General features: G+C 36.5%; 1 protein-coding gene across 1 annotated transcript; it reads right to left on the reverse strand.

Annotated features, from left to right (window-relative positions):
- Positions 1 to 6460: 6460 nt before the first annotated feature.
- Positions 6461 to 9618, reverse strand: LOC116108207 (mucin-5AC-like). Its single transcript, XM_031394474.1, has 6 exons — positions 9316 to 9618; positions 9071 to 9202; positions 8610 to 8885; positions 8206 to 8425; positions 6787 to 7292; positions 6461 to 6685 (listed from the first exon to the last, which is right to left on the reverse strand). Exons 1-6 carry the CDS (start codon positions 9616 to 9618, stop codon positions 6461 to 6463), a joined length of 1662 nt encoding a protein of 553 aa, XP_031250334.1.
- Positions 9619 to 19772: the final 10154 nt, after the last annotated feature.

Consider the following 19772-nt stretch of genomic DNA (forward strand, 5'->3'; position numbering starts at 1 on the left):
GCACCAAAATGTTAAACCGAAAGACATGTCACTTAATTCAGACGAGCCATGTAGCATGTTAAGAAATATTTCGCAAATGAACGATCATTCATCAAATATGGATGACTGTTCATTTACTATGGACGGGAGTCCATCTGCTTGTTCATAGTTTAAATTAAAAAAATTTGATAACAGAAATCATATATGCTCGTTCATATATTATGGACGGGCGTCCCTATAAGATGAACGCCCGTCCATTGTTTAAATTAAAAAAAAAATTAAAAACAAAAGTAATGGACAAGGCGTCCCTCTTATTAAATAGGGAAATGTTGACTGGCCAAACATGGACTTTCCAGTTTTTGCTTGAAGACCTGCTTTTCGACATTGAATTCACAAGCACCTATTTCACAAGTTAAGGTGTCAACTTGAGCTTGAGTTTGATGAGACTACTCATTATCAGCAGTTGATTTCTCAACATAAGTTACAGTACCATGATCTTCTCCATCAGTTATCTCATTCTTCTGGCCAAGTCTATGGAACCATCCATGGTCGGCTCCTCAGCAATGAAGGCTTACTCAATATCTTCACCATCTCTTTCAACAACTTGCACACAGGATTTTGAGGGGTTCTAGTGTCCATTCTCATCAAAAGGCTCCAAATGTGAAACTGGACTCTACTCTACAATAGAATCTCCTCTTTCCCGCAATGTTCTCAATATAAGTGTCTTAAGGAGGTTCATCACTTGAACTGCATACATAAGTGCAGTCAAGGGGTCTGCCATCTTTAATAAAATATAAAGTAAAGAAACAGGTGTCATGGAAGATTCCATAGACTTTGGCCAGAAGAATGAGATTACTTTTGTTTTTAATTTAAACAATGGACAGACGTCCATCTAATAGGGACGCCCGTCCATTAAGTAGTATGGATGGGCGTCTATGATTTTTGTTACCAAATTTTTTTAATTTAAATTATGGATAGGAGTCCATTGTCTTTTTTGCATGGACGGGAGTCCATTTCAAGTGAACAGCTGTCCAATAAAAATGGATAGCCATCTATATTCGATAGACGGTCGTTCATTTACGAAATATTTCTTAATGTGTTACGTGGCTTGTCTGACTTAGGTGACATGCTATTCGGTTTAACATTAAAAGCCATTCTTGGAGGGATGGTGTGGACCTTTGGATAATCAATTGCCTATGATAAGGTTAAGGTGTTGACCGTTGGATGGTTTTCCGGTTGCTTTTCTTGTAAATTGGGTGGATATCCCATCGCTTGAAGACAAAATTCAAGAGAGGCAAATCCAATTTTATTGGACCTCGATTTTCAAAACATTATTTTTTCTTCATCCTTTTCATTTCACATTCTTTATAATAAGATGTCAATAATATAAGAAACTCTGAAAAACAAAATTATTTAGCAATGTAGTATTCAATTTGGTACATGTTATTAGGAAAGGTTATTCTTATTTTTATACTTTGAAAAGCTTATTGAACTTAAAAAGTTATCACGATCTCAAACTAATTCTAAGCGTAATTTATTGTTTTATTTTTAAATAAATTTTTTTTTTTTTTTTTTTTAATGTAAAAGATCCAATTAGGTGACAAGCAAAAAATTGATGAACATATAAAGTGCACTTAGATTATCACAAAATAGCTGAGGAGGCTTGGAAAGTGTCGCCTCAATATCACACAATAAAAAAGTTAATTAACCTAGTGAGTTTTGCAGTTGTGGATGCCATGGAGCGGTACTCAGCTTTCGAACTTGAACGGGCAACAATTGGCTGCTTCTTGCAACACCAAGAAATACACAAAAGCTAGTTGTGCTTCTCATTGTAGTCGGACATCCAGCCAAATCAGCATAACAAAAATCATAAAAAGAAAATGGACTTTGAGAAAGATAACATACTCCAAACTCTTTTGAGTGCCCTTAAAATACCTCAATATACGTTTGACGGCCTTCAAATGAATCATGGTGGGATGACTAAAATATTGACATACCTTGTTCACTGCATGAATTATATTGAGTCGTGTAAAGGTAAGATATTGTAAGCTTACTATAATGCTACAAAAAGCCGAAATATCCACAGGATCAATATATGTAAGAAGTTGGTTTATCTTTAATAGCCATTAGTGTGGCGACTGGTGCACTCTTAAGCATCTTAGTACGAACTATCAGATCATGAGTGTATTTTTTGTTGAGAAAGAGAGGCATCTCCACAAAAGAACTTTATTTCGACACCCAGAAAGTAATGAAGACACCCAAGACCTTTAATAGCGAACTCATGACCAAGTTGAACAATCAAATTCTGCATAAAATCATCATTGTTTTTGGCTATAGTATTACATCATCTACGTGAACAAGAAGAACAATAGTGATTATTGTTCGATCGATGAAAAGAGAAGAATCTGCCTTACTACAATAAAAACCAAGATGTAATAAAAACTGTTAGAGACAATCAAACCAAGCACGAGGTGCTTGTTTTAAACCGTATAGTGACTTCAGTAATAAGCAAACATGATCAGGTCGTGTGGAATCAATAAACCCGGCTAGTTGCTCCATGTAAACGGTCTCTTTGAGATGACCATGAAGAAAAGCATTCTTGATGTCAAGTTGTCTCATTTTCCAGTTAAGAGACAAAGAGAGATCAATGACTAATCAGATTGTGGTTGGTTTAACTACCGGGCTAAACATTTCGCCGTAGTCAAGGCCTGACACTCAAGTAAATCCTTGACCGACTAACTGAGCTTTAAAGCGATCAACAGATCCATCTTCTTCAGTTTTAAGACGGAAAACCAATGTCGAGCCTATTACATTAACGTCAGAAGGCCAAGGAACAAGCAGCCAGGTGTTGTTGTCATGGAGTGCACGAAGCTTATCTTGCATAGCCTCAATCCACTGAGAATCCTTTAGTGCTTGCTTGAAGGTCTTTGGTTCGGTTGGCAAGGAAGATGACATTTTTTATGTTCCAATAATGGCAAGTGTCACATAATTTTGCATAGGTGCCTTGCGTGTTCTAATCGGTCGACTAATGCTTGGAGAATCAGGATTTGAAGCTTTCAAATCTAAATCCAAACTTGCTGAATTCGATTGTGAGGTAATTGGCAAGTCAACAACAAGCTCTTTAGAAAATTCATGTACGCCATTCATTGGTGGTGGACTGATTGTAGAAGTTGCCATTTATGTACTCAAGGCATGATCTATGGCATAACTTGAACTTGCATGATTTTCAACATTTATATGATTTTGATTTTTGGGAATAGAATCTACAGATTTCAAATCAGTATCTGCAAGCAAATCATTGTCACAACAATTAGTGAAAAGAGAATCTGAAACATCAGAACTTTCCAAATTAGAGGGAGCTTTATTTGTGGAATTTTCCGTTTCTTCGACTAATCCAAACCACTCATCAATGGAGGGGAATTCGGAAATAACAAAATCAGGAGTTGCCATGTTTGTAGCTTTTAAAGGAAAAACTTCCTCATAAAAGACCACATGCGTTGAAATATAAACTCTCTTTGTCTACGGCACCAAACAACGAAATCCTTTATGAACAAGACTATAGCCAATGAACACACACGGATATGTATTCTTCAAAAATTTCGAACCACCTTGATGTCTTAGAGAAGGAAAGCACTGACATCCGAACACCCGCAAGCAACTCTAATCATGATGCCTTTTATATAACTTGTGGTAAGGGCTTTCATTCTGTAAAACTTAGCGTTAAGAGACAGCTCCCTTTTCTAAAATATCCAGTAAAAGAAGAGGTTATCAAAATCTAGAATTCTAGGCAACTAATTACAAGATATTAGTGTAGAAATTTGTTGAAAGATAAGTTGGTGGAATTAAGTTGTAAAGAAAAATCAGATACTTTGGGAAATGTAAACCGCCATTCTAGTTACTTTCTATGGCGGTGGAAAAGCCTATAAATGGGCAATGAGTCCTTCAGTTTAAGTCAAGTCAAAAACAAAAAGAACAAAGCTTCCAAGCCGTGTACTAACTACCCATCCACCTAATAAAATCATTTTATAGCTATTCAACTATCTCTACTACTTTTCCTTCAAAGACCTTCCAATAGCCTTTCCAGTTTCAATCAAATCTCCCATCACCAAATCATTTCAAATACCAATAGTAGTATTAGAGCCAATTTCGATAATATTTGGACGCTCCTTTTTTTCTAGCCACCAACCATCCCAGTGATCCCACATACTCTTACCATGGCCATAGTTGCGAAAGTAGAATTGCAGAAAAAGAAACTTAGCATAAAAATCAAAGTAGAGTGTAAAACGTGTGAGCTAAAACTTTACTCTTTTCTTACTGAGATATTTTACATGAGTTCACTTATATAGGGTGAACGGTGAACAAAGTAAAAGTCAAAGTTTACACGATAAGTTAGCAGAGTAAAACAGACTCTGTTTTTACTTAAAACAAGTTGCATGAGCTTTACTTAAAACGAACTGCATGAGCACGAACTGCATGAGCTTTACTTAAACGAACTGCATGAGCTTTACTTAAAATGAACTGCATGAGCACGAACTGCATGAGCATGAACTGCATGAGCACGAACTGCATGAGCTTTACCTGCATGAGCTGAATGAGTAAAATAAGCCTAGCTCATTTTCAGTCTATCCTAACATCCTTCCGTAAACAAAACCTACTACGAGTTTTAGTCAACCATAGTCAGCTAGGTTCAACAAGTCCAAAACTAAATCCTAACATCTTCCCGCAAGTTGAACTTCCTCAAGTGATACAGCCTGACAACACATGTAACTCCAGTCACAGAACCTGAAGCAGAAACTCACAACTCCAGTAATCTAAAACTGAACCAACTCACAATTCTAGTAATCTAACACTAAACCAGTTCCACATTTCCAGTTACTCAAATTTGAGTCACCTTTCAAACAGTCAAGTATCACCTGACTAACCATGCTGCATCATTTTCCAGCCAAAACAGCAACCAACCAAAAAACTTCATCAAATTTCCAGCAAACAACCATAAAAAACCAACTAAACTTCAGATTATCACCAATCAAATTTCTAGCAAGCAGTCATCAAAGAACCTATGTAGCTTTACAAACTTCAGCAGATGATGTAACAGTCAGTTTCTCCCGCAAGATTGCAAATCTGGACAGTGAAAGTGCTTTGATGAAAATGTCAGCCTTTTGATACTCAGTGGGAACATATTGCACTTTAAGTCTATTATTTGTGACTTGTTCTCACACATAATGTGCATCCAACTCAATGTGCTTAGTCTTTCCATGAAAAACTAGATTACAGGCAAGAGACCCTGTACTTTGATTATCACACCAGAGAATAAGAACTTCAGGAAAAATGAGACCAATTTCAGAAAATAGGCTGCTAAACCAAGCAAGTTCAGTTGACCCTTATGCAAGAGCCTTATACTCTGCTTCTATGGATGATAAAGCCACAACCTTCTGCTTCCTTGAATACCACTGTATCAGATTGTTTCCCAGAAAAACACAACATCCACTGGTTGATCTCCTGTCCTGAACACTATTAGCCCAATCCGCATCTGTATAGCATGTCAAATTAAGTCTATGACTGGGGCTAAACTGAAGACCATAATCTAAAGTTCCCTTGAGATATCTAAGCAATCGTTTACAGGCTTGCCAATGTAGCTGAGTGGGAGCTTTCAAGAATTGACTCAAGTTATTCACAGCATAAGAAATATTTGGTCTAGACAGTGTCAAGCACTGTAATGCACCAACTGTACTCCTATAAAGGGTTGAATTTTCAAATGGTTCACTATCTTCAAGGGTAAGTTTGGTCCCAATTGCCATTGGAGTTGAGCAAGGTTTACTGTTAAGCATGTTAGTTTTAATCAGCAAGTCTTTAGCATATTTCTCCTGTGTCATATGAAGACCTGACTTTCTTCTTGTCACCTTAAAGCCTAGAAAGTATTTGAGTGAACCTAATGCTTTTAAAGCAAATCGATTATTCAGATCAGTGACAGTTTGCTGAACTAAGCTGAAATCACTGCCGGTGAGTAATATGTCATCAACATACACCAATACATACATTATCTTCTCATCTTTTTTGTAAATAAACAGACTCGGATCTACCAAGGAATGATTGAAGCCCAACCAAGAAAGGCTTTCTTTAATTTATCAAACCAGGCCCTTGGTGCCTGTTTCAAACCATACAAAGCCTTGGTAAGCTGACATACATGATAAGGATGATGAGGACTCACAAAACCCTCAGGCTGAACCATATAAACTTTTTCGGTAAGGTCACCATTCAAGAAAGCATTATTAATGTCCACTTGTTGTATATCCCAGCCATAACTCACAGCCAAACTCAGTATAACTCTAACAGTGGGAGACTTCACCACAGGACTGAAAGTTTCAAGATAATCAATACCAAGGGTCTGCTGGAATCCTTTAGCCATCGATCTGGCCTTAAACCGCTGAATAGAGCCATCAGGATTGGTTTTGATTTTAAAAACCCACTTACACCCAACTGGTTATATCTCGGATGAGGCAGGAACAAGTTCCCAGGTTTTATTAGACAACAAAGCATCATATTTTGACTGCATAGCAACCTTCCAAGCAGGATGTGTAAGTGCTTCAGTTACAGTATCAAGTGCAGAAGTGGAAAGAAGGGTAGTGTTATGGGCATTGGCTTTGGCTCTAGTAACCATAAGGTGAGTATTAATGGTAGAAGGAACAGAGGGTTCAGTTAGAGGCAGCTGAACTATAAGAGGGATAGTATCATAAGAGGTTTGAGAGGAAATTGTAACAGGTGACAGAAAGATTTGGGAGAATCTGAGTTGGAGAAAACTGAGATTACAGGATCAGCAAAGGTTCTGGTATTAAAGGATTGATCACTATCATATGGAGCAGATTGTGTAGTGTCAGTGGGTGCTGATGGTGAAGACAAGAATTCAGATGGTGTAGGCAAGGATTTAGTAGAAACTTTAAGGCTGAAAGCTGATGTAGAGGTGCACTGATAAGGGTCTAAAGCTAAGGAACCTACTGCTGAAGGAACTGACTTTATGGATGGCACTGTGTTAGGTGCAAGAATTGATGTTTTTAACTGATCATGTGTAGTAGGACATGTAGATTCTGAATTGACTGGGGATGAAATTTGTAGAGTAGAGACAGGAATAGACCAACTAGGATGACCTGACGTAGAAGGAAAAGACTCTGAATTCATGGTATTGTTTGATGTAAGTGGTGTTGATTCAGTAAAAGACTTGAAAGGAAATTCTGATTCATCAAAAGTGACACTTTGGCAAATGTATATTCTGCTAGAAGGTGATAGACACTGATATCCTTTGTGGTTAAGGCTGTAACCTACAAAAGTACACTTAGATGTATGAAAGTTGAATTTGTGTTGACTATAGGGTCTAAGAAATGGATAAACAGCATAGCCAAAAATTCGTATAACAGAGTAGTAGGGGACAGCTTTGAATAACATCTGAAAGGGGGAAATATTTTTCTAACACAGGGGTAGGAAGTCTATTTGTAAGGTAGGTGGCTGTTTGGAAAGCATACCACCAGTATTTAAGAGGCATATATGCTTGAGCAAGAAGAGTTAAACCTTGTTCCACTATTTGCCTATGCTTTCTCTCTACCCTCCCATTTTGTTGATGAGTATAGGGACATGGATATCTAAAAAGGATGCCATGAGCTTTTAGGTATGGAACTAAAGTCCTATACTCACCCCCCCAATCAGTTTGAACACATTTTAAGGAAGCAGCAAACTGTTTTTCAACTAGCTTGTGAAACTGTGTAAAAACAGAATATTTTTCAGATTTGGTTTTCAAGGGAAATACCCAGGTAAATCTTGTGTGATCATCTAAGAATTGAATGTAATATTTGAAACCTTTGGGAGAGGGGATAGAGGAGGGTCCCCAAAGGTCTGAATATACCAGTTCAAGTGGTTTGGTGGCATGAAATGTGGATTTAGGATAGGTGGACTGATGCATCTTGCCAAATTGGCATGCTTGACAAAAGGTAATATCATATTTGTTATTGGATGATATTTGTAAGTGTTTAAGTATTTGTGTGAGTACGGATTTATTAGGATGACATAGCCGCTTGTGCCAAATCATAGAATCAGTCTTTTGCACAGGAAAAAGTTGAATAGAAGTATCAGTTTTATTGATAATAGAAGTGGCACAAGTAGAGGTTAAATTGCTAGGTTCAACAACACTATTACATGCATTATAAAACTGACTCTTAATAGGAGTACAGGATGAAGTACATTCATTGTGAACTGAAGACAACTCAGGTTGTTTATTCATAGGATTACTAGGATCCTTATTGGAATAACAAGGAAACGAAGCAAGACAATGACTTGGCATGGAATTAAAGGATGAAACCAAAACTGTAGTAGACTTAGGAGTAGAGCAAGCTGAACTCTGAAGCTGATACAGGCCAAACTTAAGTGTTCCTTGCAGAAGAATGGCTTGGGAAGACTTGTCCTTTACCACGCAATGATTAGTGAAAAACTCAATAAAGACATCATTATCTCTAGTTAATTTAGAAACACTAAGTAAATTTTTGGTGATATGAGGAACAAATAATACATTCTTAAAATGCAACACTTTATTAACACAAGATAAAACTGTAGAACTAGTATGTGTAATTGAAAGCACCATTTCCCACCTGAAGCTGTTCCCTGCCCATGTAGTTGGAACTTGAAGTCAGTTGGGAAAAATCAGAGGTAACATGGTCTGTTGCACCAGAATCCATGTACCAAGCAGTGTCTTGGATTGAGGATGGAGTAGCAATGTAATTGATTGCTGTAAGAGGTCGACTATGATTCTGTGACTGAGCCATGAAGGCTTGATTATGCATCTGTGAAGTACCGAAATTAGTGTCCAAACTGCCTGAAGAATGACCAGCAGCTGAGAGAGACTGTGACTGGAAATTATTCTGAAGCTGCATTGAGAGGACTGTATTAACACTATGTGAGTAGTGTTGAGAAGGTAAAGAAGTATAATGTCCTCTATAGTTAAGGTCAGGTGGTCTTGAAAATACTTCAAGATTAAAGTTGCTCCTAATTAAGGAGTTGTGCCTAGTAAAATTCACATCGAAGCAATGGTAACAGTTTAAAGCCAAGTGACCTGTTTTCCCACATACTTGGCATATGAACTATTTCTAGCTCCTGCACGACCTCTGCCTCTGCCACCAGTATAGTTTCCAGAAAAATGTGGTGTGAAAAACTGAGTTTGTTGGGGTGTGTATATAGGTGAGCTCTGTGTATTTGGAAAATAGAATGAACTAAGACTTGGAGACTGTGATATAGGTGAGGATTGGTTTGTTATATTGAGTAACACTACCCTAAAGTTGGGATGAAGTCTGTCCATACTGTAATTTTTTTTGCATCATTATCAGTAGACAAATTAGCAATATTTGCTAAGCTACTATGAAATTCAGCATGTACCATAGAATTCATTGCTCTATTTGCCTTTTCCAACCGTAATTCAAACTTTTGCAAAAAAATCTGTGCTTCTTGAACTATTATAGGATCAACTCTGGATTCAAGCCTAGTGGTAACATTTACTACTGCTGCATCATATTCGGAATCAAGTCTGTCTAATATGTAGTTTATCAATTCATCATCAGAAATAACAACACCACTGGCAGACAAAATTTCAGCATATCCTTTCATCTTTAGAAAATAGGCATGCATACTCATACTTTCTTTCTTTGTATTTTGCAAGAGACTTCTAACATGTAGTGTTTTTGCTCTGGACTCAGTTAAAAATTCCTTTTCTAGAGCAAGCAAGATATTATTGGCAGTTTGACATTTCGATATTACAGAGAACATTGCCTCCGAAATTGAAGACAATAACCAGCTCATTAACAGTTTATTTGTTTTCTTCCAAAGAGTAAACTCTGAGTTAGGTTTTGTTGTTACCTCTAAATTTGAGTTGTTCAATTGAACTCTAACGAACGGAGCTGGACATGAAATTAGTCCCGTTAGGTGTTCTTCGAGATCATGAGCTCCTACAGCAAAAAGAATTTGCGATTTCTAGAATCGGTGGTTATCGCATGTTAGCTTTGGTGAAATCACAGGAAGCGTGGATGAAGCAACTGATGAATGATTAGTGAAATTGATTGTGTCGAAGATCTTCTTAGAGCTTGAATTCTTGTTTGATTTATCAAAAGAGGATGGATTTGAAGAGGAATCAGCCATTTCCGATGTTGGTCAGTGGCTCTGATACCAAGTTGCGAAAGTAGAATTGCAGAAAAAGAAACTTAGCATAAAAATCAAAGTAGAGTGTAAAATGTGTGAGCTAAAACTTTACTCTTTTCTTACTGAGATATTTTACATGAGTTCACTTATATAGGGTGAACGGTGAACAAAGTCAAAGTCAAAGTTTACACGATAAGTCAGCAGAGTAAAACAGACTCTGTTTTTACTTAAAACGAGCTGCTTGAGCTTTACTTAAAACGAACTGCATGAGCACGAACTGCATGAGCTTTACTTAAACGAACTGCATGAGCTTTACTTAAAACGAACTGCATGACCTTTACTTAAACGAACTGCATGAGCACAAACTGCATGAGCTTTACTTAAACGAACTGCATGAGCACGACCTGCATGAGCTGAATAAGTAAAATAAGCCTAGCTCATTTTCAGTCTATCCTATTACCACCCTTCTAAACAACAACCCAACATTAGTCCCTATTTTTTCTGTGAAAGCCAACTTGAACACAAATATGAGAAGGATGGTGTGGGAGTGAGGAGGGACGATGTGGAGCTGCTGTGCGATGGGGATAGGTTGCGGATGGGTGGGCTGCGTTTGGGGTGGCTTTTAGTGGGGCTGGGCCGCCACTAGAGTAGATTGCAGGGGATTCAAGCAAGTTTTTTTAATTTTTAATTTTTAATTTTTGAACTTTTGAACTTTTTTAATTTATTGTATTTTATTTTAATATTTAATTTTTATTTTATAATATTCAAAATATTTTCTACAATTTCATAAAGTTTATTGATGGAAAACTGGAATACCCACACCATGTAATGGGAGTAACAGTAATCATATGACAATGATCGTATTGTTACCAAAAAAATTCTACTAGATTGAATTTTTTTTTAAATGACCATATGTGGACTAACTTGTATGCATTTCAACTAATTTTTTAAATCTAATAAACACCTTACAAGTTCAATGCTCTAAGTTAAGCCACAAATATGTGATAGAAATGCCCAAGGTAATTCAGACCTAAAAAGTCTAAGGAAATAAATCTTGTTGATTATTAGGCCAACCACTTGAGGGTTACTAGATTGAATGTTACTTATACCAAAACCTTAGGATCGTATCAAATCGATGGGAAGTAAGAAGAAAGTGATTAGATACCGAAAGAAATATTTTTTTTTAAAAATCAAAATTCATTTAATATTGTCACTCATAACAATATATGCCAGCTTGTATTCGGAGTATCAAGAATACAGTCACATTCAACACACTAAAGTATGTTTGAGTTCTTGTTTCAGCTTGTGGGTTACGGGATCAGGACTTCTGCTGCTTCGGACAAGCTGCACTAAGGCAAATGATAATTAATACAAGCTTGAAGAAATTTCTTGAGCGTTTCATGGCCAAGGAAAATGTTTAAAGTGATTAGATGTTGAAAGGTATATATTCACTCTGCATGCACCTTGATAAAAAGTTCTATGTTATCTTTTATCTTTTCTTTGGCTCTGCGCTCTGGTCAAGCACCATGTCTACCCCATTCTCTGAAACGGTTGTTTGCATAAAGTTTTTACTGAATGTTAATGGAACTCTTAGCACACCCAAGAGAAAATGGCGCTCAGCTTGTGCTAAAATATATTGTTGCAGAGCTTATTGTCTCTGGCCAAAAATGCTACAGTGAGAATCAATACTAAACTAGAACCTGAAATCTCCCAGATAAGCCTTACCAAGCTTGTGAAGGAGAAAAATCTCCAGCAGCTTCTGAATTTTGGAGGGACTCGCGTTGTGGCTTCTGCTCTTAAAACAAAATTTGATGGTGGAATCTGTGGTAGTGATGAAGACACAGCACATCGACGTAACGTATTTAGTTCAAACACGTATGAGGAACCACCAATAAAGAGCTTCTTCAGTTTTGTTGCGGAAGCTTTTAGGAGTTTAAAGATTCTAATCTTTCTCGGCTTTGCAGCTGTTTCTCTTGCTTTGGGAATGAAAGATTATGGACTGAAAGAGGGATGGCAAGATGGAGGAAGCATATTTCTTGCTGTCTTTATTTATATTGCAGTCTCAGTTTTATGTAACTATTGTCAAACTAGAAAATTGGACAAGCTATTCTCAAAAGTCAGAAACAGTATCCAAATTGATGTGGTTAGAAGTGGCCGGCGCCAAGAAATTTCAATACTGGAAGCTGTTGTTGGAGATGTTATATGCTTAAAGATGGGAGATCAAGTTCCTGCTGATGGATTGTTCTTAGGTGGGCATTCTTTACAAGTGGAGCAATCAAGCATAACAGGGGAGTGCGAGTATGTGGAGGTAAACAGCAATCAAAATCCATTTTTGTTTTCTGGCACAAAGGTGGTTGATGGGTATGGTCGTATGATTGCAACATCAGTGGGCATGAACACCTCATGGGGGCAAATGATGAGCCAAATCAGTCGAGAGACAAGTGAACAGATACCTTTTAAAGCTCACGTAGAGAAAATAATGTCATTGGTAGACATAGTTGGAGGTGCTATTGCTATTTTTGTTTTTCTATTCTTGTTGTTCCATTACTTCTCTGGTGATACAACAGTGATGGAAGCGTTCAATTTCGTAGTGGCCGTACACCTGTCAATGATGTAGTTATTGCCTAGGAATTGTACATGGATATGGAGGAAACAAAGCAGAGTTGCATTGTTCTCCAACTTGAGGCCTTCGACTCAGAAAAGAAATGTTGTGGGGTTTTGATGAGGAAGAAAACAGACAACTCTATCCACATTCACTGGAAAGGAGCAGCAGAAATATTCTGTCCTTATATGAGCATTTATCCAACAAGGGGTTGCTCTGAATACTGATGGCGAGGTCCTCTCCTTTCTGAAAAGATGCACCAGCTCTAAAGGAAGCAGATATTGGACTGTCCATGGCAATTTAAGGGACTGAAGTGGCCAAGCAGAGTTCAGATATTGTCATCATGGATGATAATTTTGCTTCTATAGCCACGGTTTTGCGATGGGGAAGATGTGTCTACACCAACATCCAGAAATCTTACAGTTCAGAGGTGAATCGTTGTTTGGTCTAAAAGAGAATCTAAAAGACACTTTGACATTCAATATATTTGTGCTTTAAGTCTCTAATGAGAGTTCAACGCAAGAAGCTGGAAAAGAAAAACGTCTTTCAGGGAGTCCACAAGAACAAGTTGTTTTTGGGGATTGTTGGGATTACCATTGTTCTTCAAATAATGATTCTGGAATATCTGAAAAGGTTTGGGGTGGACAGAGGCTGAACTGGGGCCAATGGGGTACCTGTATTGGAATCGCAGCTGCCTCTTGGCCAATTAGTTGGATCGTCAAATGCATACCTATTCCAAAGAAGTAACTTTTTCTGATATGTAGCCCACATCATGTATGTTGTCTTGTATTGTATTTCGTACGTTCCTCCAATTAGTAAGCCTACATCTTTCTCACCTTCTAATACATGAGAATGAAAAAAAGTCTTTTGTGCATCTTTTTACAATAAAAATAGATCACTGAAAATATGTCAATGTTTCAGCAAGGGTGAAATGCATTTACTTTACTTTCTCATTAATTAATTGTAGTGCGACCAAAAAAAAAAAAAATCCTTAATACTTGCTTCAAATATTCTAGAAGTTGAAATTTTCCTCAATATTGTTTACCAAATTTGAACCTGAAAATAACACAGAAACTGTAAAAAGTATATCGTCATGATTAGGAAGTTGATAAATTTAATTAAGAGGACCAAATTCGAATAATAATATTTTTTTATATTAAAATATTAATATTTAAAAATATCTTTACAGTTATTGATTGAATTTAACAGTATATAACTTCGTTATCAATGTAAAAAGAATCGATTAAAATTATTACAAATTAACTGTGTTATCAATACTTCATATAAGCTTACAACCTTGGTGATAATTTGTTTTGTTTTTTAAATTATCCAACTACATGGTAAGCAAGCAACTGCTCAGGTGCATCCTTAAAAAAAGATAATTATGTGCTGACAATTTATTTCCGGTAAGCATGACATTATTGAGAAATGCTATGTACCACAATGATATGATGACATAGTATCAAGTTATGTCTAAAAAATCAGGGCTGATGTAAGCTTACATCAGTAAGCACCAATCAGAGTTCAGGAAGGTTTTACACCATCCAGGATTTGCCACCTCGGCCCAAGACAGAGAGGATACGGCTGTCACCAATCCAACAGATTCAGGTTTTGTCTACAAGTGAATGGGGACCGCACACATGTCCAAGCCCTAGATAATTTGAGGATATTTCTTAAGTTATCAGTCAGTGGGCCACAAAAAAAGGACTTGCATTACACCTACCCACTTGTAGACTTGTAATCATTACCTTGGATTCAGCAACTATAAATAGAGGACTCCCCCTCTCAAATTTGGGATCAATCTTTGATTTTTATAACATTCAATAGCAAAAACAACTTACGAGAAAGATACTGGCTTAATATTCTCTCTGAATACATAGTCATTGTATCTCTATTCACTGTTCGCTATACACGACCTCTTTTAACACATTTATATAAAAGAAACAATGGATGTAGGAATCGCTTTAAGCATCTGAACCAATTAATCACGTATTTGTAACTTTATCTTTAGCTTTGAAACTAATTAATCACGTATTTGTAACTTTATCTTTAGCTTTGAAACTAATTAATCACGTATAATTTCTAAGACTTGCTTAATACTTTACATGTGCGAAGTCATTGGTGTCGAAATCAAGTATCAACATATCACAAGTTAACCAATGCATACCAAGTAATTATTTTATTTAATAATTATCAATCACATTTAATTTAGAAATAGATGAAAGAGAAAATGTCATAAATTCATCGGTGGGTGGTATGAATGATGTTGTACAAATTCATACGGTTGGTACTATAGACGATGTGGTACACGAGTAGTAATCTAGATTTTTTCTAGCATTGTATGCCTAAGTTCTTTCCAAGTAAATCTATGATACTGCATAGATATTACTAACGTGATATTACGATACAATGCATGTGTACCGAGTAGTTATTACATTTAATAATCATCAATTACAATTAATTTAAAAATAGAGTTGAGAAAAAAATTCAAAGGTAACATCAATTCACTTAAAGTTGGTATCCATTTGATGTAGTACCCTTTTAGTGTTATAATTCAGTGGTGCTATTCAGTAATAATTCAGGAAGGATAAAGTGGAGAAAATAAAATAAAAGGGATGAAAGTGAGAGAAGTGAGAGAAGTGAGAGTTGTGAGAGGTGCTTGCTATAATCTTGGATGGATTGAAAAATGAAAGGGATATTGGGGGGAGGTGTTGGTGTTGTTGTGCGGGATGTTCAAGGGGGAGTATTATAAAAAGGTGAACCTCACCACACACTCCACACCCACGCACCCAAAACACCTCCCCAACCAACCCACACATCCCCCTCAACCCCCAACCGCCCCCGCCCCCCCCCCCGCAGGTCAAGGTTCACCTTTTTATAATACTCCCCCTGAACATCCACCATTTAAAATTGTATTTAACCTTATTCAAGAAAAACCTAGTGTGAAAAAAAAAAAAAACCTAAGTAAAGAAATACATCTCTATGATGAAGTTGGGCGTGCTTCATACTGCTTCATTAAAAACCTTGTCAGGAAAGCCCAGTGAGACAAAACCTAATCAAGGAAAAAAGAGTTTAGTGTGTATATGTCCAGTATAATAAACTTTTCTAAAAACTCCCCCTAATCAATACTCCTCTTGATCAATGCTCCCCCTCATAATGGTAGAATTAATTTAGTAACTTATTGAGCCGCCGCATACTGATATTATATACTAACTTTTCAAAGGTTGACGTCGGTAAGGCCTTAGTGAATACATCTGCAAGATTATCACTAGAGTGTATTTGTTTGACATCAATCTCTCAATTTTGCTGGAGTTTGTATGTGTAAAAGAACTTCGGTGAAATATGCTTGGTTTTGTCTCCTTTTTTATATATTTTCCCCTTACTTGAGCAATACATGATGCATTGTCTTCATTTATAATTGTGGGAGCATCTAAGGTACATGGCAATTTGCATGTACTTTCACTATGATGGATGACATATCTTAACCATACGCATTCTCGGTTGGCTTCGTAAAGTGCAAGAATTTCGGAGTGGTTGGAGGAAGTGGCAACCAATGCTTGTAATGTTGAGCACCATGATATTGCAGTAACATTATAAGTGAAAACATATCTCATCTACAAGCGGGCTTTGTGAGAATCAGCAAGGTACCCAGCATCTGTATAGCCAACTAATTTAGGATCGTTATCAGACTTCCTTGGATAAAATAATCCCAAGTCTTTTGTTCCATTGAGGTAACGAAAGACATGTTTGATCCCATTCCAATGTCGATGAGTTGGTGCAAAGCTAAATCTTGCCAATAAATTCACTACAAATGTTATTTATGGTCTCATACTTGTGTCAAATATAATAATGCGCCTATTGCATTTAGATATGGTACTCCAAGACCAAGTATATTTTTGTCGTCTTCTTTAGGACGAAATGGATCCTTTTTAGGATCAAGAGACCAAACTACCATTGGGGTACTTAAGGGGTGAGATTTATCCATATTAAATTGCTTAAGGATCTTTGTAGTATAATTGGATTAATGGAGCAAAATTCCATCTGAACAATGCTTGATCTACAAGCCGAGACAATACTTTGTTTTCCCTAGATCCTTCATTTCAAATTCTCTTTTTAAGTACTCAGTAACTTTTGTGATCTCTTCAGGAGTCCCTATTAAATTCATGTTATCGACATGTACTACGACAATTGCAAATCCTGATTCTGACCTTTTTATAAAGACACATGGACATACATGATCATTGATGTATTCTTCCTTAATCAGATATTCACTAAGACAATTATACCACATTTGTCCTGATTGTTTCAACCTATATAACGATCTTTGCAATTTTATTGAATACATATTCATTTTATTTGCTTCTAGCACATTGAATCCTTCAGGTTTTTTCATATAGATATTAGTATCTAGTGTACCATACAAATACGCAGTGACAACATCCATGAGACGTATACGTGTCCTTCTAAGACTGAAAAACTAATCAAGTATCGAAATGTAATAGCATTAATCACTGGTGAATATGTCTCATCAAAGTCAATTCTAGGTCTCTACAAGAAACCTTAAGCCACTAGTCTAGCCTTATACCTAGCAATCTCATTTTTCTCATTTCGTTTCCTTATGAATACCCACTTGTATCCTACAGGTTTCATGTTTTCAAGCGTTTAGACTACAAGTCTAAATACATTACGTTTTGCTAGGGAGGTTAATTCTGCTTGAATTGCCTCTTCCCATTTTGGCAAATCATGTCTTTGTCGACATTCATCAACATAACGTGGCTCAAACTCATCATTCATAATTTCAGTAGCTACTGCTATGAAAATATGTTATCGACAATAGTTGTTTCACGATTCCACATTTCTTTACTATGAGCATAGTTTATAGAAATTTCTTCATTTCTATGCTCTAGTATTTCTTCAAGGATTTGTTCCTCTTCAGGGGTTTGTGTCCGTTTAGGGACTGTTAACTTTTCTGGAGTTGGTTTAGGAGGTGAAGAATCATCAATTGTTCCAGTATTATCAATATTGGCACTTATTTGATTTTGTGTCTTTTGTTTCCTAGGAACAATATCCTTGGCTCCAACCGACCTGCCATGCTTCTGGCGTATAATAAATGAATTGATCGCTGCCTATATGGATTGTTCATTGGTAACATCAATCCTTACTGGTGTATTAGCAACATGAATGTATAATCTCGTTATTTTTTGCTGTATCTGTAAATGCATTAGGCATTTGGTTGGCAATATTTTGCAAATGAGTTATTCTTTACACTTCAATTTCAGATTGAGATGTGTGAGGATCTAAATGAGACATAGAATTTACTTTCCTAGAAATTTCAAGCCTTACTTCAGGAGGCTTTACCTTTCTTCCTAAAGGAGGAAATATTGTCTCATCAAAATGGCAATCCACAAAACGTACGGTAAGCACATCACCCATCAAGGGATCAAGATATCTGATGATAGATGGTGAGTCATAGCCAACATATATTCCCAAACGACATTGGGGTCCTATTTTGGTGCATTGAGGGAGTGTAATTAGAACTTGCACAGCACAACCAAAAGTTCTTAAATGGGATATATTTGGTTGGTGCCCAAATACAAGCTGTATTGAAGAGTATTGATGTATGCAATGGGCCTTAGGTGAATTAATGCCGCAACATGAGGCCAGGCAGAAGTCGATAATTGCGTACATAATAGCAGAATTCTTGCAATTAATTGGATACGCTTTATAAATGACTCTGCCATACCATTCTGGGTATGTACATGTGGTACTAGGTGCTCAACATCAATTCCCATTGCTGTACAATAGTCATCAAATGTCTTTGAGTTAAACTCACCAGCATTGTCCAGGCGTATTGCTTTAATTGGGTAATCTGGAAAGTGTGCCCGTAATCTAATAATCTATGCCAGCAATCTAGCAAAGACAGCATTACGGGTTGATAGTAGAAAAACATGTGACCATCATGCCAATGTGTCAATCAATACCATAAAGTAGCGGCAATGTCCACTTGGTGGATGAAAAGGTCCACATATGTCTCCATGAATTCTTTGTAAAAATGATGGGGGTTCTAGACCAACTTTAGTGATGGATGGCTTAAGTGTCAATTTGCCTTGTGAGAAAACAATACAAACACTCTCATTAGGTTATAGAATCTTTAGGTTCTATAATGGGTGACCATGTGAGTTTTCTATGATTCTACGCATCATAGTGGATCTTGGGTGACCAAGACAATCGTGCCAGATTTAAAAAAGTTTAGGATTAGTGAACTTTTGGTTCATAATTGCATAGACTTCAACATTCTTCAGGAATGTGTAATATAACCCTGATTAAAAAGTAGGGAGTTTCTCTAGTGCATGCTTATGACATGAAATATTAGTAGTGATGCATATAAACTCTCAATCATTTTCACTTAAAGTTTCTATGTGGTATCCATTGAGTCGTATATCTTTAAAACTAAGCAATTTTTTCCTGGATTTGCTAGAATATAAAGCATCATGGATACTTAATTAAGTTCCGCTTGGTAACAAGAGTGTTGCTCTTCTAAAGCCCTCAATTATGTTTACCAACCCTGATATAATATTTACTTTAGCTTCAATAAATGTCAAATTCGAAAAATATTTTCTATCCTGAAGGATGGTGTGCGTCGTTGTACTATCTACTATACAAATGTCTCCATCATTACTGGATATCAATGTTTCATTTTTTAAGTTCATCCTTTTAAAAAAAAAAAAAAAAAAAAAAAATTACATTTGTGAGGATGTTTACATAACTTAAGGAGGTATAAACAAGACAAAAATATTCATAAAAAATACATAATTCAAAAACATGACAAAAGTTATAGAAATCCTAGAAATCACAGGCATTTTCATAACTATTCTAATATTTCATATCGACATCTCCAAAGAAATCTGAGACATTAAGACGAGTCAGATCAGAGTTATCAATATGATTTGACTCAAGGGCATCAGTTAGATTTGTCTTTATCTTTTTGTTCTTAATCGATGCTTAATACAATTCCACTAAGTGC

Source organism: Pistacia vera, unplaced genomic scaffold, assembly GCF_008641045.1.
Source record: "Pistacia vera cultivar Batoury unplaced genomic scaffold, PisVer_v2 Contig557, whole genome shotgun sequence".
Taxonomy (NCBI): domain Eukaryota; kingdom Viridiplantae; phylum Streptophyta; class Magnoliopsida; order Sapindales; family Anacardiaceae; genus Pistacia; species Pistacia vera.